At 39.9% G+C, this 21,869-nt stretch overlaps 1 protein-coding gene across 1 annotated transcript in view; it reads left to right on the top strand.

Moving 5' to 3' along the window:
• The window catches only part of garnl3 (GTPase activating Rap/RanGAP domain like 3), a 65,160-nt gene that overhangs the window by 33,697 nt on the left and 9,594 nt on the right, over positions 1–21,869 (top strand). Inside the window, exons 3-25 of the mRNA XM_035668334.1 lie at positions 2,026–2,100; positions 3,044–3,143; positions 4,848–4,966; positions 6,542–6,606; positions 7,709–7,772; positions 7,943–7,969; positions 8,192–8,267; positions 8,558–8,656; positions 8,781–8,884; positions 11,637–11,745; positions 11,923–11,968; positions 12,179–12,285; positions 12,379–12,508; positions 15,573–15,576; positions 16,399–16,473; positions 17,756–17,870; positions 18,010–18,036; positions 18,172–18,276; positions 19,091–19,207; positions 19,504–19,670; positions 20,556–20,714; positions 21,199–21,265; positions 21,622–21,729. Coding sequence (XP_035524227.1) covers positions 2,026–2,100; positions 3,044–3,143; positions 4,848–4,966; positions 6,542–6,606; positions 7,709–7,772; positions 7,943–7,969; positions 8,192–8,267; positions 8,558–8,656; positions 8,781–8,884; positions 11,637–11,745; positions 11,923–11,968; positions 12,179–12,285; positions 12,379–12,508; positions 15,573–15,576; positions 16,399–16,473; positions 17,756–17,870; positions 18,010–18,036; positions 18,172–18,276; positions 19,091–19,207; positions 19,504–19,670; positions 20,556–20,714; positions 21,199–21,265; positions 21,622–21,729 — 2,065 coding nt within the window. The remainder of the gene's footprint in view (positions 1–2,025; positions 2,101–3,043; positions 3,144–4,847; positions 4,967–6,541; positions 6,607–7,708; positions 7,773–7,942; positions 7,970–8,191; positions 8,268–8,557; positions 8,657–8,780; positions 8,885–11,636; positions 11,746–11,922; positions 11,969–12,178; positions 12,286–12,378; positions 12,509–15,572; positions 15,577–16,398; positions 16,474–17,755; positions 17,871–18,009; positions 18,037–18,171; positions 18,277–19,090; positions 19,208–19,503; positions 19,671–20,555; positions 20,715–21,198; positions 21,266–21,621; positions 21,730–21,869) is intronic.

The following is a 21,869-nucleotide window of genomic DNA, read 5'->3' as shown; positions in this document are numbered from 1 at the left end:
CAAAGACGCAGAGAGGCAGGAAGAGAAAGAGAAACAAGGAATGAGAGACTCTACAGACCGTTGCCTGGCAACAAAACATCATTCAGCAGAATTGTGTTTGGGGGATAAAAAGGAAAAGGGGACGTGAAGACGAATAGATTGGAGGGGGTTTGTAGATGTTCACAAGGGTGAGAAGAAGGTGGCAATTCACTCAGTTGATTGCAGCAGCACAGAATGGCTAAACACTTGACTCATTACTTGTGTCGAAATGTCAGAACTTAATTAACTGTGAAATACATATTAAATAATATCTTGCTTTGTGTAAGTGTAATATGTATGTTCTATAACAAAGAGTCATACATCAGTCAAATCAAAAAACAAACGTCTGTATTGTGTTTCTAACAACATGTAAATGTGGACCTGAGAATGGACTGCAGCCTACACACACGCCCAAGGAATGGCAAACAAAAAAAATCCATGTCACATATAACAAATTTCTATTATTTCCAAACTGTTTTAATTGAATTTGCACTGTAACACTTTCCCAATATTTGAGTGAAAGAAAGTTACAGGAATAGTTCAGCATTTCTGGAAACGTAATTCCTTTCTTGCAGAGAGTTAGACCTAAAAGTGTATCAGTGTTTTCATCTGTTCGTCTGTTAAACCAGCCAATCAATTAAAACACAATATCTTGTTTGTTTAATCTATAAAATGTAAAAAAAAATTGGTTTTATGTGGATTACAGGGACATCTCAGTAGCACTCTTTGCAAACTCTGTCACTTTGCAAAATTCAGCAGAAAAAATCCACGCATTTCAGTCAGATAACTCATGTTTGAATTGTTTATTTCACTATAACATAGTTAGATTTTGGCTTCCTAACTCCAACCTCATCACTCATCGCAGATATGTTTACATAGAGATATTGGGGATTGATGAGCACATACCTTAAACCGCCTAGCCAGGGTATAAGTGTATGGTGGAGTGGTGGTGGTGGTTATCCATCCAATAGACCGACTGCTGCAAATAGCATGGCTGAAATGAAAGTTTTGACTCTTTGAGGTTTATATATTATCAAATCACAGAGTAATATGAAGTACTGAGGTTACAAATGGACCAGCCATTACCTAAATCTTATTTAACTCTCTGCAAGAAAGCCAGTTAGCGTCCAGTATTTCACAAAGTGTCGAACCATTTCTTGAATAGTCTAGTGCAACATTTAGGAAGATCTATTGGCAGAAATATTTGCATAAATACATTTTCATTAGTGTATAATCACCTGAAATAAGAATTGTTTTTGAGTTGACGGCCGCCATGTAGTACCACCATGTTTCTATGTTTATTGTTTCTCCTTCAGTAGCCCAGAATGGACAAACCAAAACTGGCTCTCAATAGGGCTGTTTGAGATTTTCACTCTTTTTGTAGCCACCATAGTTTAGAAAGGGTAAAGCGAGGAAGTTGCAATCTGCAGATACAGCGCTAGATTCCACTTAATCCTACACACTGGTCCTTTAAGTTGTATGTAGTTATACAGGATACATTCTGTTCTCCTCCCCTGCCCTCTCTTGTTTCTCTCACTCTTCCACTATCATTAACTGTCCCATTTCGCTCTCATAATGTCTCCTCTCCAATGCTATAGTAGAGAGAGGTGAGTCAGCAAGAGACAGATAATTGGGCCGATAAGTAGAGGGTGGCAGATGTGAGAATTGAAAAAAAAAAAAAAGAGAGATTATAAAAACAGGTTTTTACAGCAAGGGGAGTTGGAGGAATCATTGCAAAGACTCGAGTAATTATTGATGTGAAGTGACGAGAAGTTGGTAATCTACACAAGGGAAGACTGCTGAAGACAGATATGTTTGTAGTGTAGTAGGACGCTGCTGTTGTCACATGGAGGTGATCTGTCTGCAATGGTTCCTCCTTTGTCCGTGATGATAGCCAACTCTAATGTATTTATGACCTGCTTATTACTGTCTGCCACAAGTCATGGTTTGTCAGATGTCTAATTTTAAATATGTCTCCCTCTCTCTGTCTCTCTGTCTCCCTCTCAGCTAATTTCCAGTGACGCAGATGGGGCCATTCAGAGGGCAGGACGCTTCAGGGTGGAGAATGGCTCGTCAGATGAGGTACAGTATACAGTAATACACTTTTGTGCACACATGCATCCAATTTATCCACTGACCCCTATGTTGCTCCCACTAACCTCGATGAATGGACAAAATATCAGAAATTATGGTTATTTTTGAGGACATAGCTTTTTTGTATTTAGAATACATAATATGAAAGTGGAATTGATTTTCTCATGTAACTCCCAGCAAGAAAGCAAATGTGTTAAAGGTGTGCAAATTAGATTTTTCCCAAAGTTATTTCCCAAAACATTTTTTAATTATTCCTTGACTGACTTGTGCAGCTGCCATTGTGATTTACAGCCCAACCTGGGAGTCATGAGTCATCTTACTTGACTTTTCCCCCCATCTTTGCTTTTTACTTGTTAAACACAGAATTGTTTACTTTTTCGGGTTGCTCAAAATTATTCAAATTAGGCAATCTAAGCCACTTGGAGGGGAAAATCATTCTAGTGTTTACAACTCATAAACATATGCCACCTGTGATTAGGGGTTATTAAATTAATTGTATCCGTTGCAAAAATTATATAAACTGGCAAAGGGGTAAAGTCTAAAAAATCAGATTTTTGATACTGTATAAAGTTTAAAAATATGTATAGCCTATATCTCCATTACCCTAATGTACTCCTTTGCTTTTGTCTCACATGTTGGCATGATTTAGGATGTCATGTTATTTAAGACAAAGGGGCCTCTTTAAAAACCCTCCCGTTTTGAATTGAGAATATTTACTGTACATCCTCCACGATGCTTTACATCATGGTATAATAATACCAGCATAAAGACTGACTGTAGCTCAGATGTCCTGCCCTTTATTGCAGGGCTCCATACTGCTTCATAGTGTAACCGTTTTCCACAGAGAAGACTGCTGTGACTCAAGCTGTGACCATCATGATGACAATGTGGCGTGTGTGCATTTGTGTATATGTGTGTGTGCAACAAACAGACTTTGGACTACACTCCGGGAACCTGGAGGAGAACCGATGTCCATCTGGAGAATCCAGAGTACCACACCAGATGGTTCTTTAAATACTTCCTGGGAAAAGGTCAGTGCTGCTCTGTTGTGCTCTGTTTAAAAAAAAACATACATGGAGTAAGTGTGAGATAAAGGAATAAATACAGGGGGTGAGGCTGAGGGAGAGCCTACAAGCTGGCTCCACAGCATGCTGCAGAAATAAAACATCCTCTGAATTTCTTCCTTGGTCCACAGGATGCTTCTTATCTTATGAAGTCAGCCTTTTCCTCATGCTGCACCACTCTTCATTCAAGGCCAAAACTTGTTAGCATCCAGCCATATCCCCACTGAGAGTCTCAACTACACTCTAATCCTATACACCACCCAGGGAGGATGCCCATGGAGGACATACAGCCTCACCACCACCAGACAGAGCAAAGGCTTGCCTCCAACAGATAACGCAATTAAGATTGGACTGTTGGCTTCTGAAATGAGCCTAGCGCTGTGCAGCACGGTAGCAAGAGCCATTAATAGGAGCAGCCTTGGAGATAGTTAAAAGAAATACATTAGAATTGGTCACCTGTTCCTTAACCTTTCTGACCCTCATCATCTCGCCATCCTCATTAACACCCTGCTTGTTCTCAAACTCACAGTGTAGGCGGGCACAGCAAGTTGTGCAACAAAAGATCATTGTGCGGGTTTCTTTACCGTGACTCGAATCAGGAAGAATGCCCTCAGCTGAAAGGTTGAGTTAAAGGACAGAGCCCGAGATGGATGGAGATAATTGTGAAGGAAAGTTAGGCAGCAAAAAGTCAGCGAGTTGAAGAAAATAAATACATTTTTTCCTCTAAGCCGGGGTCTAATCATGCTATGGCATGGGCAGTTTAAAAAGAGCCATGTCTCCAGAAAGTTGGCTCAACCTGTTTGGACTGCAGCTGAGCCATCTGTGTCTCACAGCCTGAACAGAGCTGACTGCATAGTACAACACAACACATTATGAACTCCAGGCCAATTATTCTAACATAAGCACTTCCTGTCTGATGGAAAGTCCAATACAATGACTTGAATTCTCAATTTCTTCATGATTAGGTAGGCGAAGAATAGTGAAACAGCTTGTCCTCATTTGTTTCCCTGTTGCCTTGCATCAGGTATGAAGGTAATTCCTGATTGATTGCAATGTGATTCTTCTCATACAGAGAAAACCTGTCTAAACTAATAAGTATACAATTGCAACCCGGCCTTGCAAAGTCATTGCTTACCTGAAGCATAAAACATAACTGAGCTAAAAACCAAATTTAGAAAGAAAGTGAAATTGTGGAAGAAAACATTCAAGGAAAAGAAAGCATCAGAGGAGGACAGAGAAAGGGACTGCAATGGAGCCAGAGATCCTGCGTCTAATTGGGTTTGGATGTGTGTTCAGCATTGTTTCTGAAGATGTTACCCTGTCAACCAAAGAGGCAGAGGCACAAATGTGTGACTCTGTCGTGGTGTTGCCAGGAGATCTTTGTCTGTGTCCATGTCACACACAGAGAAAACTGGAGATGGAGGGGGTTGAATGAAAGGGAGTCAGAAAGTAAGGAAAGAAAGGAAAGGAAGGAGGACAAAAAGGCAGAAAAAGACAGGCCAAGACACCGAGGGGATAAAATGGAGAGCTGTATAACAACAATTTTGGGGGCAATTATATAATCCGTCATTAAGAGAAAAAAACATTCAAGTCAGTTCTCCAATCACACTTTAACACGTTAAATATCCAATGTTTAAAATAGTAACTGTATACTATCTTTGTCTCTCTCAGTCCACCAGAACTATGTGGGTACAGATGCAGAGAAGAATCCCTTCTACCTGTCAGTCGTCCTCTCAGACCAGAATAACCAGCGGGTTCCTCAGTACAGAGCCATCCTCTGGAGAAAGACGGTGAGTTCATCGTCTGCAAACCTCACAGCAGTGTTGGAAGAGGTACTCCAATACTTTACTTAAGTAAAGGTAGCAATACAACAATGTAAAAATACTCAATTACAAGTACAAGTTGTACATTCAGAATTATACTTAAAGGTCAGTTTAGAAGGATCTATTGTCAGAAATGGAATATAATATTCATAGGAATGTTTTCAATAGTTTATAATCATCTGAGGAATCGTGTTTTTCTTACCTTAGAATGAGCCATATTTATCTACAGATGCTGCGGGTCACCTTTTATGTAGTCCACCATGTCATGTCATGTTTCTACAGTAGCCCACAACGGAGAAACCAAACACTGGCTGTAGAAAAGGCCATTAGCGATTTCTGCAGAAGTTTCTCCCTCAACACTTGGAAGGGGAGGGTGAAGCGAGTGAGTTGCAATCTGCAACTACCCCTCTAGATGCCACTAAATCCTACACACTGGTCCTTCAAAGGTTTCCTGTGGAGTATTTGATCTCTAGTAGAGATATGGAGCAGTTTTTTTATGTATTACCTTCCTAACCTTATATAATGTTAACTTATGTATTAATACGTAAGCAGCATTTTACTGTAGTAGCTGGTTGTAGTGGAGCTACAGTTATACAATTTGACAGTTTAGTGCTTGGTCACAAGATAAATTTGAGGGGATCCTAACATTATTAATGGGATGTAAAAAAGAAAAGTTCTTCTACAAAAACTTATATACATTGTTTTTTTATGTATATTCATTGACTTTACTCTAATCTTGCTTTTTTTTAAAAATGGAATCACCTTTTTGATTCTTAAACAGGGCTCACAAGCCAAAGATGTTGGGAACCACAGGTTTAATCTTTAACAATTTATTGTATAATTGTACTGTACAAGTATAAAGTAGCATGAAATGGAAATGTTCAAGTAGAGCATAATTAGACTTGATGTACTTCTTACCCCAGACAGAAGGGAAGGTACTGAAACGTATACTGCACATCTGTGCTCATCTCAAATGTGAACATTTTCTACTGGAGTACACAGTCGTAGGTGGTACTTTGTCTGTGGTCTAAATATGAGAAAGCACAAAATGGGATCTTGAGGGACTGTGCTACTCCACTTTTGAGTCACTGTGTGTGTAGGTGTGTGTGTGTGTGTGTGTGAGATGCATGTTCGTTATTGTGTGTTTGTAGTATGGTGACTCAGCTTCATGGCCAAGATAGCTTGGATCTAATTTTGGCCTCCAGCCTCATCTGGAACCTGATTAGGGTCGTGCACCTCCGCTGCCTGATCACATTGATTTGTCTTGTTTCTGTGAGACTCTAACTGGTACAGGATGTTGTTGTTGTTGAACAGAACAACTTTGTTTGGCCTGAACTGCTCTGGTTTAATTTGGTCCTCTGTAATTATTCTATGACTGATTGAAAAAATATGATGTGCACTGTGAATTTATTTTGGGAAATAGTTTGCAGGACATTCTTAAGTGAACAAGTTTGAGCAAGTGACTCCTCGGAGAAAAGGTGATTGAAGCACATTGTGCTAAGAGTTTTTAATCCCTGATCTGTGTCATTCTTGTTCATTTAGGGCACTCTGAAGATCAGCCTCCCCTACAGCCCGACCAAAACACTATCAGTCAAGTCCATCCTAAGGTGAGAAAGGCAGCCTGGAGCTCTGAGCCAACACAGTTCATTCACTCTTTGATATCCATACATGTATGAGAATGAAATAATTTCACACTGCTGCTGAGACATAATGACTTCCATACAGTGTTGCCAGATGCCAAATGTCAGTTGCCTGACACCAAATTGCCCAATAAGAGCCTCAAATTCACCCATTTACCATAAAAGTAGGCAAATTATGCATGTCCACTGAGGACAACACACACAAGCACAAACAAAAATATACTAATAAATATGTTACACTGTTATTGGTATTAATCGATTAATAATTTTGACAGTAGTAGATAGTGGAAAATGTCCATATTTATATTGCTTGTTTTGTCCAGAAAGAACAGTTAACTATGATATATGACATAAAAATGGGTAAATCCTCACATTCTAAAAGCTGGAAGCAGAAGATGTTCAGCACTTTTGCTTGAAAATGATTAATTAGTAAATAGTTGCAGATTAATTTTCTGTCAATCAACTAATTGATTAATCGACTAATGCATCAGCTTCAGCCCTGTCATTTTCAATCATACTAAGTGACGAAGAGGAGTGCCAGATGAATAACAATGTTTTCTAACTTGGAACTTGGAAAATGGTACAAAAAGTTGCCCAAATCATCACAAGAGACCCTACTTTGTACTATTTTACCAACCAGTCATATAAAAATAGCCCAATTGCTCGGAAATTGTCCAATCTGGCAACGCTGTTTGCATAGTTTCTCTGCATATTTTACACCAGAACCTCACAAATTTTAGAAAGAGTTATATTATATAGTCATTCACATCTTCAATATTATGTTTCCAGTAGCAGATTTCATGAGTGACTAGTAACAGGATATAATGAGATGCGTGGAACAGGAGATTAGAAATTCCTCAGGCTGAGCGGCGTCACCATTCAAGCTCTGAATGAGTACAAATGGTATAAGCAGGTTGAGAAATCCCCTGTATCAAGTCTCCTGCTCATTTTTCTGTGTAACCCTTTGAGCTATTTGTCTTCCATCGATCCTTAACACCCCTTTCTCTCCTTTTTTCATTACTACTTCCTCCACCACCCCACCCCCCTTTCCTCGTCTTTTTACTCCCAGTGCAATGAACATGGACAGGTTTGAGAAAGGCCCCAGGGAGATCCTCAACCCGGATATTCAGAAGGTGAGAGTAACACCAGAGCATCAGCCAGCTCGTAATGAAATGTAGCACCAGTCCATTTCATGCCAGGCCTGATCAGCAGCATCTGAACTGTATTATATCCTCAGGCAATGTCATCTCTACCTGGAGTGCTGGTCAGTGTGAATGATAATTGTTATGTCCTCTTTCCTCAGGATCTGCTGGTGTTGGAGGAACAGGAGGTATGGGATAATACTGCTTCACAGTACAGTTTAGCTTATATTCTTGATTGCTTTTTGTAGAGGTCTTTTCAGTCACATACCCACATATCACAGCAGATTAAAGACTGAAAATTGGTGCCTTTACCGTTTGCATTTTTTACAATAGAAGCACTGTATGTCAAAAGAAAAAAAAATTAAATGCATGAATTGTAAATGATTTCATAATTTTAACTGTGTTAACAGGGTTCTGTCAACTTTAAATTTGGCGTCCTGTATGCCAAAGACGGACAGCTCACAGATGACGAGATGTTTAGCAACGGTAAATCCTTTTCATTCTCAACTTGTTTCAGTGTCTGCATTTATTCAGGGGGTATAGTTCAGCATTTTATTTGCTTTCTTGCCAGTCAGATGAGAAGAGCTTAGCATAAAGACTGGAAACAGCGAAAAGTCACTCGCCTGGTTCTGTATGAATGTAACAAACCTACCAGCACTTCTAAAACTCACTAGTTAACATGTTATATCTCATTTGTTTACTATGCCCAACCACGTTAACTGTTTCCCATCGTTCCCAGTCGTGCTAAGCTAAGCAAAGTCCTGTGTTTGTTTCAGAGACGGGGAGTGAGAGCTTCGACAAGTTTCTCAATCTGCTGGGGGATTCCATTACGCTGCAGGGATGGGCAGGTTATCGCGGAGGGCTAGACACCAAGAGTAAGAAATCTCACGTCTGCTGAATCATACTTATGCATACATTAACATCATTTTAAAGTAAACGGCTTTGAATATACCAATATTTCTCTGTCATTTTTCTGTTTCTGTCTCCTTTTACCTGCAGATGACACTACAGGAATTAAGTCCATCTACACAGTGTATCAGGGCCATGAGCTCATGTTCCATGTTTCCACCATGTTACCCTACTCTAAAGAGAACAAACAGCAGGTGGGCGTCTGTATGTGTAGTTGTGTGTCTTTGCTCTGTCACATAGTATTTATTATAGTATTTGTTATATATTCATAATATCTATACTACCAGATGGATTGACATGAAATTGGATACAGACATTCATTACACAGAGGATAGAGCCTACTGATGACTGACATCCTCTTGCACCACCAGCAGGTCACTTTCACTAATTCAAAGTATTCAAAGCATTCTGACTTTTGTATTTATCTCCAACACTTATATGGCTAATTACAACCTGACAGAGTTTCTAGTATGGGAGTAGACTTTTAGTATTGTGCAGTAATAATAATGGTAATGTTTACTCATCCACAAGAGACAGAAAACCACTTAGGTAGAAGGGAAGAGAAACAGCTGAAATTCTTTCTCCTCTTTCTGTACCTTCTGCATACTTCACTCATCTTTCACCTTCACCTCTTGCCACCAACTCTGCTCAAAAATTGAACCCCTCTTGCTGTGCTATACACTGTTATTAGAGAAACTGCAGAAAGTTTAATTGCACATCAGTCACAAGTCTTCATCTCTCTGTCATTTTGCAGAGAAAAGGCTGCACTTTAACAGTGTACTGATAGGAAGCTAGTACAATGGCAGCCAACTTGGCAAAATGTGCTCATTTTAGGAAGAAAGGGAGAAGAAAGGACATTATTGCTTTGGTGTAGAGCTCCATTCTGTAATGCCAATATTAGTGAGTATGATTTTAAAGGGCTGGTGCTTAGCAGATCTGACACATAATTGGATTTCTTCTTAAGATAAAAAAAAGACATTCAGGCGGTCAATAAAAAGGAACAGTCTGTGCTCGTACCACAACCAAGTTGTGGTGTTGTCTGTGTGTCTGAAGATTTTTGTGTGTATAGCCTCACTGGTCATGGGGCTAAAAAAGTTCATCCTGAGGGTAAAGCTGGAAGAAAAGATATGAACTGAATAAAATTAAAACGATTTATCCTCTTTGTAGCATGATTGTGCAGAGGTAATTGCAAAGCAGTCTGCCTCAAAGATAATCAAAACTGACATTTGGCCTGATTGTAGCACTAGAAGTGTCCACAGTAGAGATGTTTTATTAATTTTCTAGATATGTTATTATGAATCAAGGAGTTGATGGTGCTGCTCAAGAGGTTGTTGTTATTGAAAAAAAAAGAAAAATTGGATGGACACACATATCACGGGCCAAATAAATAAAATAGAAATAAAAAAAGAAAAATATATTAAATTGTCACTGACCTGGAGAGGATGTCTGGCAAAGATAACATAATAAAAAAGCAAAATAGAGATGGCGAAACACGTAGGTGAAACAGGAGTCTATAGTGCAGTAGATGTGCTCGATGTTGTTGCCTCTGAAGTTTTGAGATCAAAGAGTTGAAATTATCACCGCTCCTGAAAGTGTTTATGATGCTGAGAGCTTGGAAAATGTTTGCTATTAGAATTACACCCGCTTACACACACACACACACACACATACACACACACACACTTCCCATCATTGCAGCCTTACTCAGTACCTCATCAACAGAGTGATGCAGACTAATTAACTTTATAGCAGCTATAATTAATTTTTTTTGTTAACAGTGGATGAAATGGCTTCATGTAGTGTGAAAGGTGTCGCTCATAATGATGAACCCAAAGAGAATTATCATCCAACTCTATACCGATACCAGTATCAGGTATTGGGTCCGATACTGTGTTCATGTGCTGGTAATTTTAATCATAAAACTGCTCCCATACCACTTCACCGCAACCTTCCCACATCTGTTTCCTACCTTAGAAAATGTAAAAGTCAGCTGCTTTTATTTATTTTATATCATCTTAAATGCTATATTTTACAGGTTTTATATTGTTGGTCAGAAACAACAAGTAATCTGAAGATGCCTGTAAAGCCCAGAACACCCAATCCCCTGCACAACATTTCTTTTTCTTCCCTCAGCTATATGGAGCGTTTTAGCGTCTTTCGGCTCAGTTTCGGTTATACAGCCTGCAGCGTTACTGTTATGATTAAGTCTAACCGCTCGCATCGGTGTCGCTTTCGAACACTATAAATGGAGGTTTTACTAAGACCAGACGGAACCACTTACTACCTTCCCAGCACCAAACAAAGTTAGTAGCTAACTGGAGCAGCTAAATAGCCATCTGTCAACCAGTGATTTTCAAACTGTGAGGTGCAACTCCCTAGGTGGGGGGGTTATGTACGCTGATTTGGCCCGTGTAGCAACAAAGTCAACAGCAGCAGCAGCGCTGGCTGTGACAGACAGATCGTGAAGGTAATTAAGGTACTTAGCGCCCGATTGCCGCAATTTGCGTCAAACATCATACTCCTTCTTGGAGTTACACCTCAATCAAATTTAAACACACAGACATGATTCGTATATTTTTAGATTCAGCGTGACTTACAGTTCATCATTTTCTCTGATGTCACAAATACATTTCCATAAATCAGAGATAAATCTGTAAAAAGACGCTCCTTTTATCTGAAAGTTTTTAGTATCACAGTAGTGTCTAGTACATTCATGGGTATAGACAAACAGGAACTACTAATAGCTACTTCAGCATACTTTTAAAGGCCAAAATGAAAACAAATATAGGCTAAGAAAACAGGGCTCAAGTTGTAGCCCACAGCAATAACTCAATGAATCCATAGCAACAGGGCGTGTTGGGGGGGATTACTTGAAGCTCAGGGCAGTGAGGGGAAGTTGCTGGTTTTTCCTCATCTTGCATCTCTTTGGTCTTTTCTCTCTGGCAGGTGGAGAGAAAGAGACACATTGGAAATGACATTGTTACCATAGTATTCCAGGAAGGGGATGACGCATCGTCGTCCTTCAAACCGTCTATGATCAGATCGCACTTCACCCGTATCCTTCATGTGGACAATGACTGTCAGAGAAATGAAGTGGTAATCAGCAACATGAGCCATGTTCAGAGGAGCTTCAAATATTGAACAGATATCACGTCAGCCCTGTAACACTGAAGTGATATGAATCACTATTGTGTCTCCTGTATAAACGGTGTTTCCTTTACTTCACTACCAGATATTTTTGCATTAGTTAGGTATAATAGCCAGAATGACAGTTACAGGTGAGTGCTTTGATTAATGCTGTGGTTTATGGTGTTCCCATCTAGATGTTGACTTTCCCAACCTAAAAAACAAACTTTAATTCTGGCTGCTACGTCCTCTTAAATATTTGTGTGATGACCTTGATTAAAAAGAGCAGCTGGCTTTACTTTACCATACTGTGTTGCATGCTCTACACCGACTGTAAGTCATATATCTGCTCTCTGTCACAGGTTGAAGATATTCTCAGAGGAGAGTGTTCCACTGTTTGGACCCCCTCTCCCATCTCCGCCTGTATTTACTGATCACCACGAATTCAGGGACTTTTTATTAGTCAAATGTAAGCAAAAAACAAAGATATTTACATTACAGTTTGACCAATAAAGCTGTATTATCCCTATTTATTTTTTCTAATCTGCTTGATCTCCTGCAGTAATCAATGGAGAGAAAGCCACACTGGAGACGCCAACGTTTGCCCAGAAGCGTCAGCGGACCCTTGACATGTTGATCCGCTCGCTCTACCAAGACCTCATGCCTGACCTGCACAAGGTACCACCAGTCTAGTATTTATACTTGCTCTTGTCACTTCTTGGATGGACATTGTTTTTGGCTGTCCAAGTTGTCTCTTCTGTCTCCTCCTTGTCACTTCAGTCACTGGCAGTGACTGTAGCCACTGCTGTTCTGCTGTTTCCACTGCAGCCCTCAGTCTGCCTCTGCATACTGCACCACACCGGCTGGATACTACTGCAATGCTGACTTTCTCAGCAGGGCTCTCCCTCCTCCATCACTTTTGTTCTTATTTCCCTTGTCCCCCCCCCCCCGCCTTTCACTGTTGCTCCTAACACGACTTAGTCCTCACTGTGTTTCACTGCTGCTGTTCTCACCCCCTGCCAGGGTCAATCTCTAAGACCCCTTTCTGCTTTCTTTTTTCCTCTATGTGTGTGTGTGTGTGGTTGTCGTGTTGCTGGTGTGGATGTGTGCTGTGTCGTGTGTTGTGTGGTTGGTGTTTCCCAGTGTTTAGGGTTCCTTTTCGTCTCCCTCAGGAACATTTGCTTAATACCGCGTCCTTCCAGCGATGCGTGGCTGCCTGGGAGCTCTCCAAAGTCGGCTACGCCGAACGAAGGACGGAGGCACGGCAGGGCTGAATTTTGCTCAGACTAGGGCAGGTAATGAATTAATTAAACACCCATGTACACACACACATACACACCCAGACAAAGGTGGGCACACACAAACAGCATACATGGACAAACACACCTGATCACCTAAGAAACCTAGACACACATGCACACGTAAACGCAGATGTTGATTGGCTGTACAGTATGTACATTGAAGGTCAGTCAGATTTAGTGTTTCTCAGTGAAACATAGAGGGAATTATATGCTAAAAAGACTATAACTTTGGAAGATTTTTTTGGCTTAAGACTGATTAGCTTCAGTTAAATTCAGTGTATTTCTGCACAGAACAAGGGCTGTGGATTTTGACCCCCATCACTGACATTAGAATTGCATCAGGAAGGGATCTCTTGATACTGGCACCTGACTCTTGTTTTAAGACAGACTTTCGACACTGGGAGACCTGTGACCAAGGTAGAAATGATTCAAGCTCATGTTCAAGCAGACTGGCAGCATTTAAAAAGTTAGGAAAAGGAGACTTTGACAAGATTCCTTGATAGATAACTGATATGTTCTGATAGACAACTGTTGTATTTGCCTCTTTACTACAAATATAGCTGTGCTTTGAGACCGGTATCTTATTTTTGACTGATTCTGGAATCTTTTTTAGGACAATATTAATTGTAAATTAAAATATGTATCAAATAATTATGTTAGTGGGCAGTACCTTTTCCCAGCCCTGAGTAGTGTCTGCAGATATTCATTTCAATCTGTATACTGCCCCAACAACCTCCAGCAATAAGGCTGCTCATAGCCTGGAGCTGCTGCTGCTTCTCATTAAGCTCTTTGCTTTGAGCGCACGGTAATAATTGAAGGCGACTTAGATGAGTGTATCAGTGACATGCCCCCTGCTCCATCCCCAATGGAAATGAAGCCCCTGTATGTCATACAATCAACTTGTTTGGCTGCACAGTAGTGTAATTAAAAACAAAAGGAATAATTGAAAGAGTGATGTATGTTTTACTTTCCACACACAGAAATACATATCCAACACAGATATGTTACGCAGGTAGGTATAAAAAAGTAATGATTACTTTTTACAGGCATACAAGAGGCATAAAACCAGAATGTATACAAATTATATTATTGGGGGCATTTAATATCGCAACTCGCTTCTACTGAACACTTTATAGCAAAAGGTACAGAATTACTGCTCAAATGACAGAGAATATATTTTTGAAATGTTACAGTGCATGGATGATGTTATACTGGTTTTTGATCAGTTTCTATAGTGAAGAACACTTCAGATTTCAGCTGTAATGGGGTGCTTAATTCACAATGAGGCGGTGCATTTTTTGTAAGCCGTATACACTCTTATCTGCCAAAGCCAGCGCAATTTTCAATTCTGACACAATAATGAGCCAAATAGAAAAACTGTGATTCTAGTAGAAGTGATGTAAATCTTTAAAAACTAGCCTCTCTCAGATCTGTGACTCTTTGTACTACGATAAAGTCTTTTAAAAGCTGTAAGTCCTGACAGACTGAGTGAACTGGACAGCTGCTTTCAGGAGGGTCAGGACCGAATAATAAGTACAATTCAGTAGTTATTACGGTGCTGATGTAATCATCATTACACCTCTGTTCTGGGTGTTGATATAACTATAATTATACAGGAACAAAGTCTGAAAACACAAAGAAGAAAAGTGTATAAAAAAAGTGTCCACTGCTGAACCTATATTTTTTTCTGCCATTATAGAAATCATTTGTTTCAGGTTATTTTTGAGATAATAGATATTCTTTGGACTAATGCCTAACTAATAATAATGTTTTGATGTGATATACTGTATATGATGATGTTGCTGAGAGTCTTAAACTAAATGAAATATGTTTCAATTGTGCCCTAAAGCCCCAAGGAAACTGTGTCTGTGAATAGAGTCTTAGTAAGGCAGAGAAATATCATATAAGTGCAATGAATCAGAAATTGTTCTTAATAGTCATTTTACAGTCACAAATCAAATGCAATCCAAAATGTGTTCCTATTTTTTAATAACAGTGAGACAGTCACCCTTGTCTTCATCATCACTCCACTAGGTTGCTGAGGCTTATTTCACTCATGTTGTGTGAAACAAACTGTTAGAAGCAATTGTCGGCACCTTTTTTGAATTGGTTCTAAAGATACATGTTTATCCAACTGAGGTATTTCTTCCTGCCTTGTTTCCTTTGTTTGTCATCTTCATTTGCTAACCCTTCCTCTTTGTGTTACTGTTTGTGTTTTCTACCTTGTTTGTCTTGTTTCTGTCGCTCTCTGCTCATAAACACAAAGCCGAGGCATCGACATATTGCGTTGTAAAGCATGAAAACAAAGAAAGGTAGAAGTGTTGAGTCACTGATTGTCCACTCTTGTAGAGACATGGCGTTGGTCCTAAACTAAACTGACTCTCTGTATGCTTACTCATTGTGTGATGCACATTATATGATATGATTTTGTGTTGTCATCTTTTCCCACGAATAGCAGAGTACGCTGCACAGCCAAGCCATTGTACTACTGCTTGATATTGATTTCATTATCTCCAGACTGCCTGTTTATGCAGATATGTAAATAGAAACGCCTGACTGTGCAGCTTGGATTGGAAATTGTCAATCTGATCGCTTGAGCATTTGTGCGAACTATATTCTATTTGAAATTCGAAGCAATTACACTTTGTATTTAATGTGAGTTTTTTTACTGTTGCCAGTCTGCTTGTCCAAATCATTTCCACCTCTGTGAGACCAGACCACCACAGTTCTCCGTGCCTAAATAAGCATGGAAACAATGGCAGGCTGGTTATATATCAATGATGGAAAACAAGGTGCATAATTCAGCAAGCCCAGACCACCGCTGTCCTTCTTATAACTAATTGATATGCATGATTCACATGCAGTACAGGCTCCTTTATCCCATGCAGGTTCTGTTATTTAAATGTCTTGTACAGACATTGTAAAATTATCAAGCACATAATTTAGTGAGACATATTGAACAATCCAGCAGTGATGCAAAGTAGTGAGAGTGCACTGTACTATACTTGGGTACAAATTTGAGGTACTGTTACTTTTGACATTTTAAGTACATTTTGCTGATAACATTGCTGTACTTTTACTTCAGTATAATTTTGAATGCAGGACTTTTCTAGTACCATTCTTTTATCTATATAGAGCAGCATAACCACTGTATTTTTTCACAGTTACATTGGTGCTTATACTTTAATAAATGATCTGAGTACTTCTTCCAGCACTGCAAGCCAAAAAACTGACAGACGTCTCTGTCATGTGTCATATCTTTGATGCCATTTCATCTTTAGGCTCTGAAGCTGAAGACCATTGTCAGAGGAGATGCCCCAACTAGCCTTGTTACCACAGGCCTGTGCAGAAAAGAGGTGAGGTGCACAAAATCTTCATCTTAACAAGTCATGTAATTTTTTGCTGATTTCAACCATGGTATTTTATTTAAACAGTTCAAAGAAAATTTGATTCCTTTTTTAAAATATTTTCAAATCACTAATTTCACATAGCTAACTTTTTCATAGTCAACAAGTAGAGGCCAACCGTGTATCCATATTTGATAGTTTAAAATATCTGCCAACAATATATATATAGGAGAGATATTCTTTTTTCTGTCTTTTACATAAACACACATTCTTTATTAAGATCTCTTATTAACCAACCAATTGTGACCAAGATATGAGCTATGCCAAAGCTACCTCAAACATGTCTTTGGCATCTTTATACTCTCTCTGAGCCGTAACATTATGACCACTGACTGGTAAAGTGACACTAATCACAACACTGGTTATCATGGCTCCTGTCAATGGGTGGGATATATTAGGCAGCAAGTGAACATTTTGTCCTCAAGCTGATATGTTAGAAGCAGGAAAAATGGGCAGCGTGAGGATTTGATCGACTTTGACAAGGGCCAAATTGTGATGGCTAGACAACTGGGTCAGAGCATCTCCCAAAAACTGCAGGCTCTCGGGTGTGGGTGCTTCCGCTCTTTTCAGTGGGTCACGTACTATCACAAAAGTGATCCAAGAAGGAAAAAGCGATGAACTAGAGACAGGGTCATGGCTCATTGATGCACATGGAGAGTGAAGGCTGGCCCGTGTGGTCCGATCCAACAGACGAGCTACTGTAGCTCAAATTGTTAAAAAAAGTTAATGCTGGTTCTGATAGAAAGGTGTCAGGACACATGCATCGCAGTTTCTTGCATATGGAGCTGTATAACATTATTACCACCAGGGTTCCCAGGTGGTGATAATGTTGTGGCTGATCGGTATATATGCCAGTACTGATATATCTGCCGATTGGTGAGGCTCTAGAATCAAGTATTGTTATTTAATTTAATTTTCTCATTGTTGTCTTGATATTACAGCAGCAAACCTGCCTGATTTAACTTACTATTAGTTGATAAAAATGCACAGAGAATAAGTGGATTTATCTCACTTTATCGACTTAACTTGCAGAACTTGTTTTAAGAAAATAAGTCTTAAAAGATAAACACTAGCTTAAATGTATTTAAGTGTGTAAATGGCTTGCCACATCCATTCATTTTGGTGTTAAAGAGTTTTTTTTTAATATTCTGCCAAAGCAAGTTGATATTAATTCCAAGATATCTGTCTCTGTGTATATCTACATGTGTTTGTATGTGCATGGACGCTGCAGCCATGGGAGTCCCAGCCGTTCTGCAGCACATTCCCCTATGAGATCGTGTGTGCTGACTCCTGGGGTCAGTCTCTGCTGGCCGCCACCGACGCAGCGGGAGTCATGCTGCTGGATGGTGAGGTCATCCCTAATCGATATCTCCCTATGTCCTCTAAAATAAATCCACCCATCCATATCCATTCAATACTGCGCTCAGCAGAATGCCAAGACCAACAGCTAACATGATGATGATAATGATGTTGTGCACGTTTCAGGCCCTGATCCAGCTTTGCCCAACGCTGGTGAGTGCCACGAACCTTCCTGTTTCTTGCTCAGAGGATTTTTTTTACATTTTTTACAAATATTGCAACCTCAATTATGACATATTTGTCAGCGTTCAATCATCTTTTTATTTTGATGTATGCGTTGTGTTTCAGAGACACAAGCTTTGCCCCCAGTGCAGGTGTTTGACAAAACCATGGTGGTGAAGCAGATGCACGTTCTCGAGCCTCAGGACCTGCTTATCACCAGGGCTGACAAAGGTAGGCTTAGACTACAAGCAGAAAGGAGGATATTGGTTAACACCCCTCCCTGCACATTAGACACTGCTTCCCCATGAACCATCCTTCATCATCCACTCATTCTTTTTTTTTTTTGCAGTAGAACAGTATTTACAGCACATCTCCTTTCTCATTAATCACATTCCTTTCTCTTATTTCACCTCTGACATCTCTGCCTGTGTTTTTGAGTACATATTTACCCTTTCCACCTCCATTGGCTCAGTGAACACATTGATCTTTAGCTGTGATCTAAAGCAGCTGACCTATAGAGAGCCAATCCCTGTCAAGGTTTTGTGTGTGTATGTGTGTGTGTGTGTGTATAAGTGAGTGTGTGTCTGTTTATCCTGCAGGACTAGATTGTGTGTAGTGGCCTATAAAGGACTGACAGATATGCAGACAGATACAGATATAAAGAAACCTACACGCATAAAAAGCACAAACAGTATATACAAGAAGTCACTGTGCACTAACAAACAGCTGTAGGATTCGTCTCATGTTTGCCTTAACCAGAAGAGCATGTAATTAATTACCATGCAAATGATTAGCTAACCCTAATATTGACAAACAGGGTTGACTCGGTTTTGATAGTGATTATGTGATGGCAGCGCAAACATTTGTCACGACTGTGTGTGGGCTTTGATAAAGCTTCTGAAAGAGCACGAGCCTTAAGAAGCCTTCTAGTAATCCTCCCACAGTACAACACCATTGTCTGGCCGTGGGAGGATGCTAAAAAAGAGATGGCAAATTAAGAGTAACCTTCATGCAAAACAGACGTGGCTTTTGTTTTTGTTTCCAGGAAAGGACGCTCGGCTCTATGTGTTCAGACTCAGCTTGCTCAAGAGAGGCCTGGAGGAGAAGCAGCTCGTCAGAAGCAAGTGTGACAGCCGGGAGAATAAACTGGAGAAAACTAAAGGTACAACACCATGTAACCTGGCAAAGTAAAGTTTAATAGTCTAATGCAAATGCTTCACAAGATTATGTATATGTGATAAGAAAAATATCTTTTAATCAGCCTAAAGCAGGATATAGTAAATGCCCTTTTTGCAAACACACATCATTTGACCTGCCGCTAGGTCATGCCAGCTGTCTGTGGTGGATGCATTGATCTGTGGGATGATGCCAGGAAAAACACCTACAGCACAACACATGTCCAATATACTCTGTATCTCCATCTCCACGCCTGCCTCCCCTCCTCCCTTTTTGTCCCAGGCTGTCATTTGTACTCTATCAACACCCACCACGGCTCAGAGCTGAGGATAGTAGCAGCCATCAGGAACAAACTCCTCCTCATCACCAGGAAACATCCCCGTTTTGAAGGTTTCAGCGCCATCGCCCCTGGAGCGGACTCACCGGTGGAGGAGTTTCAGTACATACGGGTACAACGAGTTCTAAATGAATTAATGAAAAAATAATAATAAATAAATTGATAGAAAGTCACAATCAATTGGTGAATGAAAGCTGCTTTCTCATAAGAAGATATTAGATTTCCCTTATTTTTATGTCTGCATGCTGTAGCTGGGGTTATTAAAGGTCTGATATAGAAATACTGAATGAAGTGAAAGAGACAGGTACATGCAGGTGTTAAAAACAAAGGGGAAGATACTTATTGCATTTGGCCCGCTTACTAACATGGTTAACAGTTGGAGCTGCAGCAGAGACACAGCTCATGGAGGCAGTTTAAGTACATTAATTGCCCCAAATTTGCATAAATCTTCTCTTCTCAGAGTCAAATCAAGTCAACACACAGACACAATACACAGATTTTCACACACATTCCGTTTGACTTACACTTTCCGAGGATCCTCATCGCATCAACATCCAACAAATAAGTTATAAATCAGACAAAATAAGCTCCTTAAAACTTCAGCCTGTTTTTAAGTTATATTTGTCTGTGCATCCATATGTACATTACAAAAAGGAACGGCTAATAGGTAATTTGACATACTTTTAATGGTGTCAGTTCAAAATGTAAACGAAAACAGGCTAAAAGAACAGGGTTCAAATTATAACATAGACTGTGAACATATAAATATATGGGCTGTCTGTATGTACTATCTTTAGAATATCACAATAAAAATCATTGTGTAATAATAAGAGTGAAAGAGAGTGAAGAAATTAACTTTTTTCATTATATACATATGTATTTTTAACGTAACTGAGACTGTGACATGGAGAGGTGAAGATCAATGTATTACACACAGACAAACCTATCAGTCTATTAAAGAAATTAAACCAGGTTATTGTGTACTGTCCCCCATTAGGAGATCTGTCTGTGTGACCCGCCGGTGGTGATGGCGCTGGTGGACGGGCCGACGGGGGAAAATGACAATATGATCTGTGTTGCCTACAAACATCAGTTTGACCTGATCAATGAGAGCACTGGAGATGCCTACCGGCTACATCATGTAGACGCCAACAGGGTGAGGCACACTAGCACGCACATACACGCATGCATGCAAACCCTGGTGGTTTTCTACCTTTTTTTTTTTTCTTTTTCTAAAATTTGCTTTCACGTGACATTCACTGAAGTTGAGCAGAACTGAGATCTTCAGTTGGGCCAGTTAGTCGCTTTATTTACTTGCTAATTACCAGGCTGTTTGGGTGAATCAACATGTTGTCATTCACAGCCACCAGCTGTGGCGGAGAGGGAGGGGAAATGAATGACTAGGCTGGAGAATTAACAGCTGTTCTAATTTAACCATATTCTGCTTTAACCATCTCTCCTTTGAATGAGCAACCAACATAAGTAACTGTTGTAGAAATCGATCTTTTCTATTGCCTGGATGATTACCCAGTGCCCTGTGGATATGTGACATGGCATTATTTGTAAAAAACGATCTATCATATCTGATCTTTGGATCTCGTTGAAATGATTCTACTAAACTTACTCGTCTCTGCCTGCAGGTAAATTTTGTAGCAGCCATTGATGTGTATGAAGACGGGGAGGCAGGTCTGCTGTTGTGTTACAACTGTGAGTCTCCCTTAAACCCTGAACATTTCAGATGTTATTTGATTCAGGTCTCTGTCTTTGCTGTTGAAGCCATAATGTTTTCCCTCTGCTACCGTGCCTTCCTGGAATAAAAATCACAGCACAGACTGCTCTTGAATATTAAGAGTCAGAGATGAATTATGAAAATGCAACCATCTACTTTATCTTTTGTCTGCTATGTTTTATGTCTGGATAATAGGACAAATAGCTCTAAAAAATCTCTGAATTACAATAAAATGCTCTCAGTCTTTGTTCCAAACACAGACAAAAAAATGACAGTAAACAGAGAGTAAATAATTTAATTTAAAAGTTGAACCTTTTTCCTCTCTCTCTTACAGATATTTGTTACTATAAGAAAGTTTGTCCGTTTAACGGCTCCACGCCGATGATCCAGTCCAACACCTCCGACTTCCACTTCAGCTGGAACCAGATGCCCAATGCTATTGGTAGGTTACCACGGCAACAACACTTGGGCCCCACCCTGCCCATGCTGCTGGCCTGGCCGGAGCTTGCTGTCACCATGGAAACACCATGTGTAGCCACAAGCATCCAATTGGTCTATGTGATTATTTGTGTTTCTGTGTGT

This window comes from Morone saxatilis, unplaced genomic scaffold (assembly GCF_004916995.1).
Source record: "Morone saxatilis isolate NCDOM2014 unplaced genomic scaffold, NCSU_SB_2.0 Contig21, whole genome shotgun sequence".
In the NCBI taxonomy this organism is placed as follows: Eukaryota; Metazoa; Chordata; class Actinopteri; family Moronidae; genus Morone; species Morone saxatilis.
Note: the sequence above shows the minus strand (reverse complement) of the source record. Positions and strands in the feature narration are given on the sequence as shown.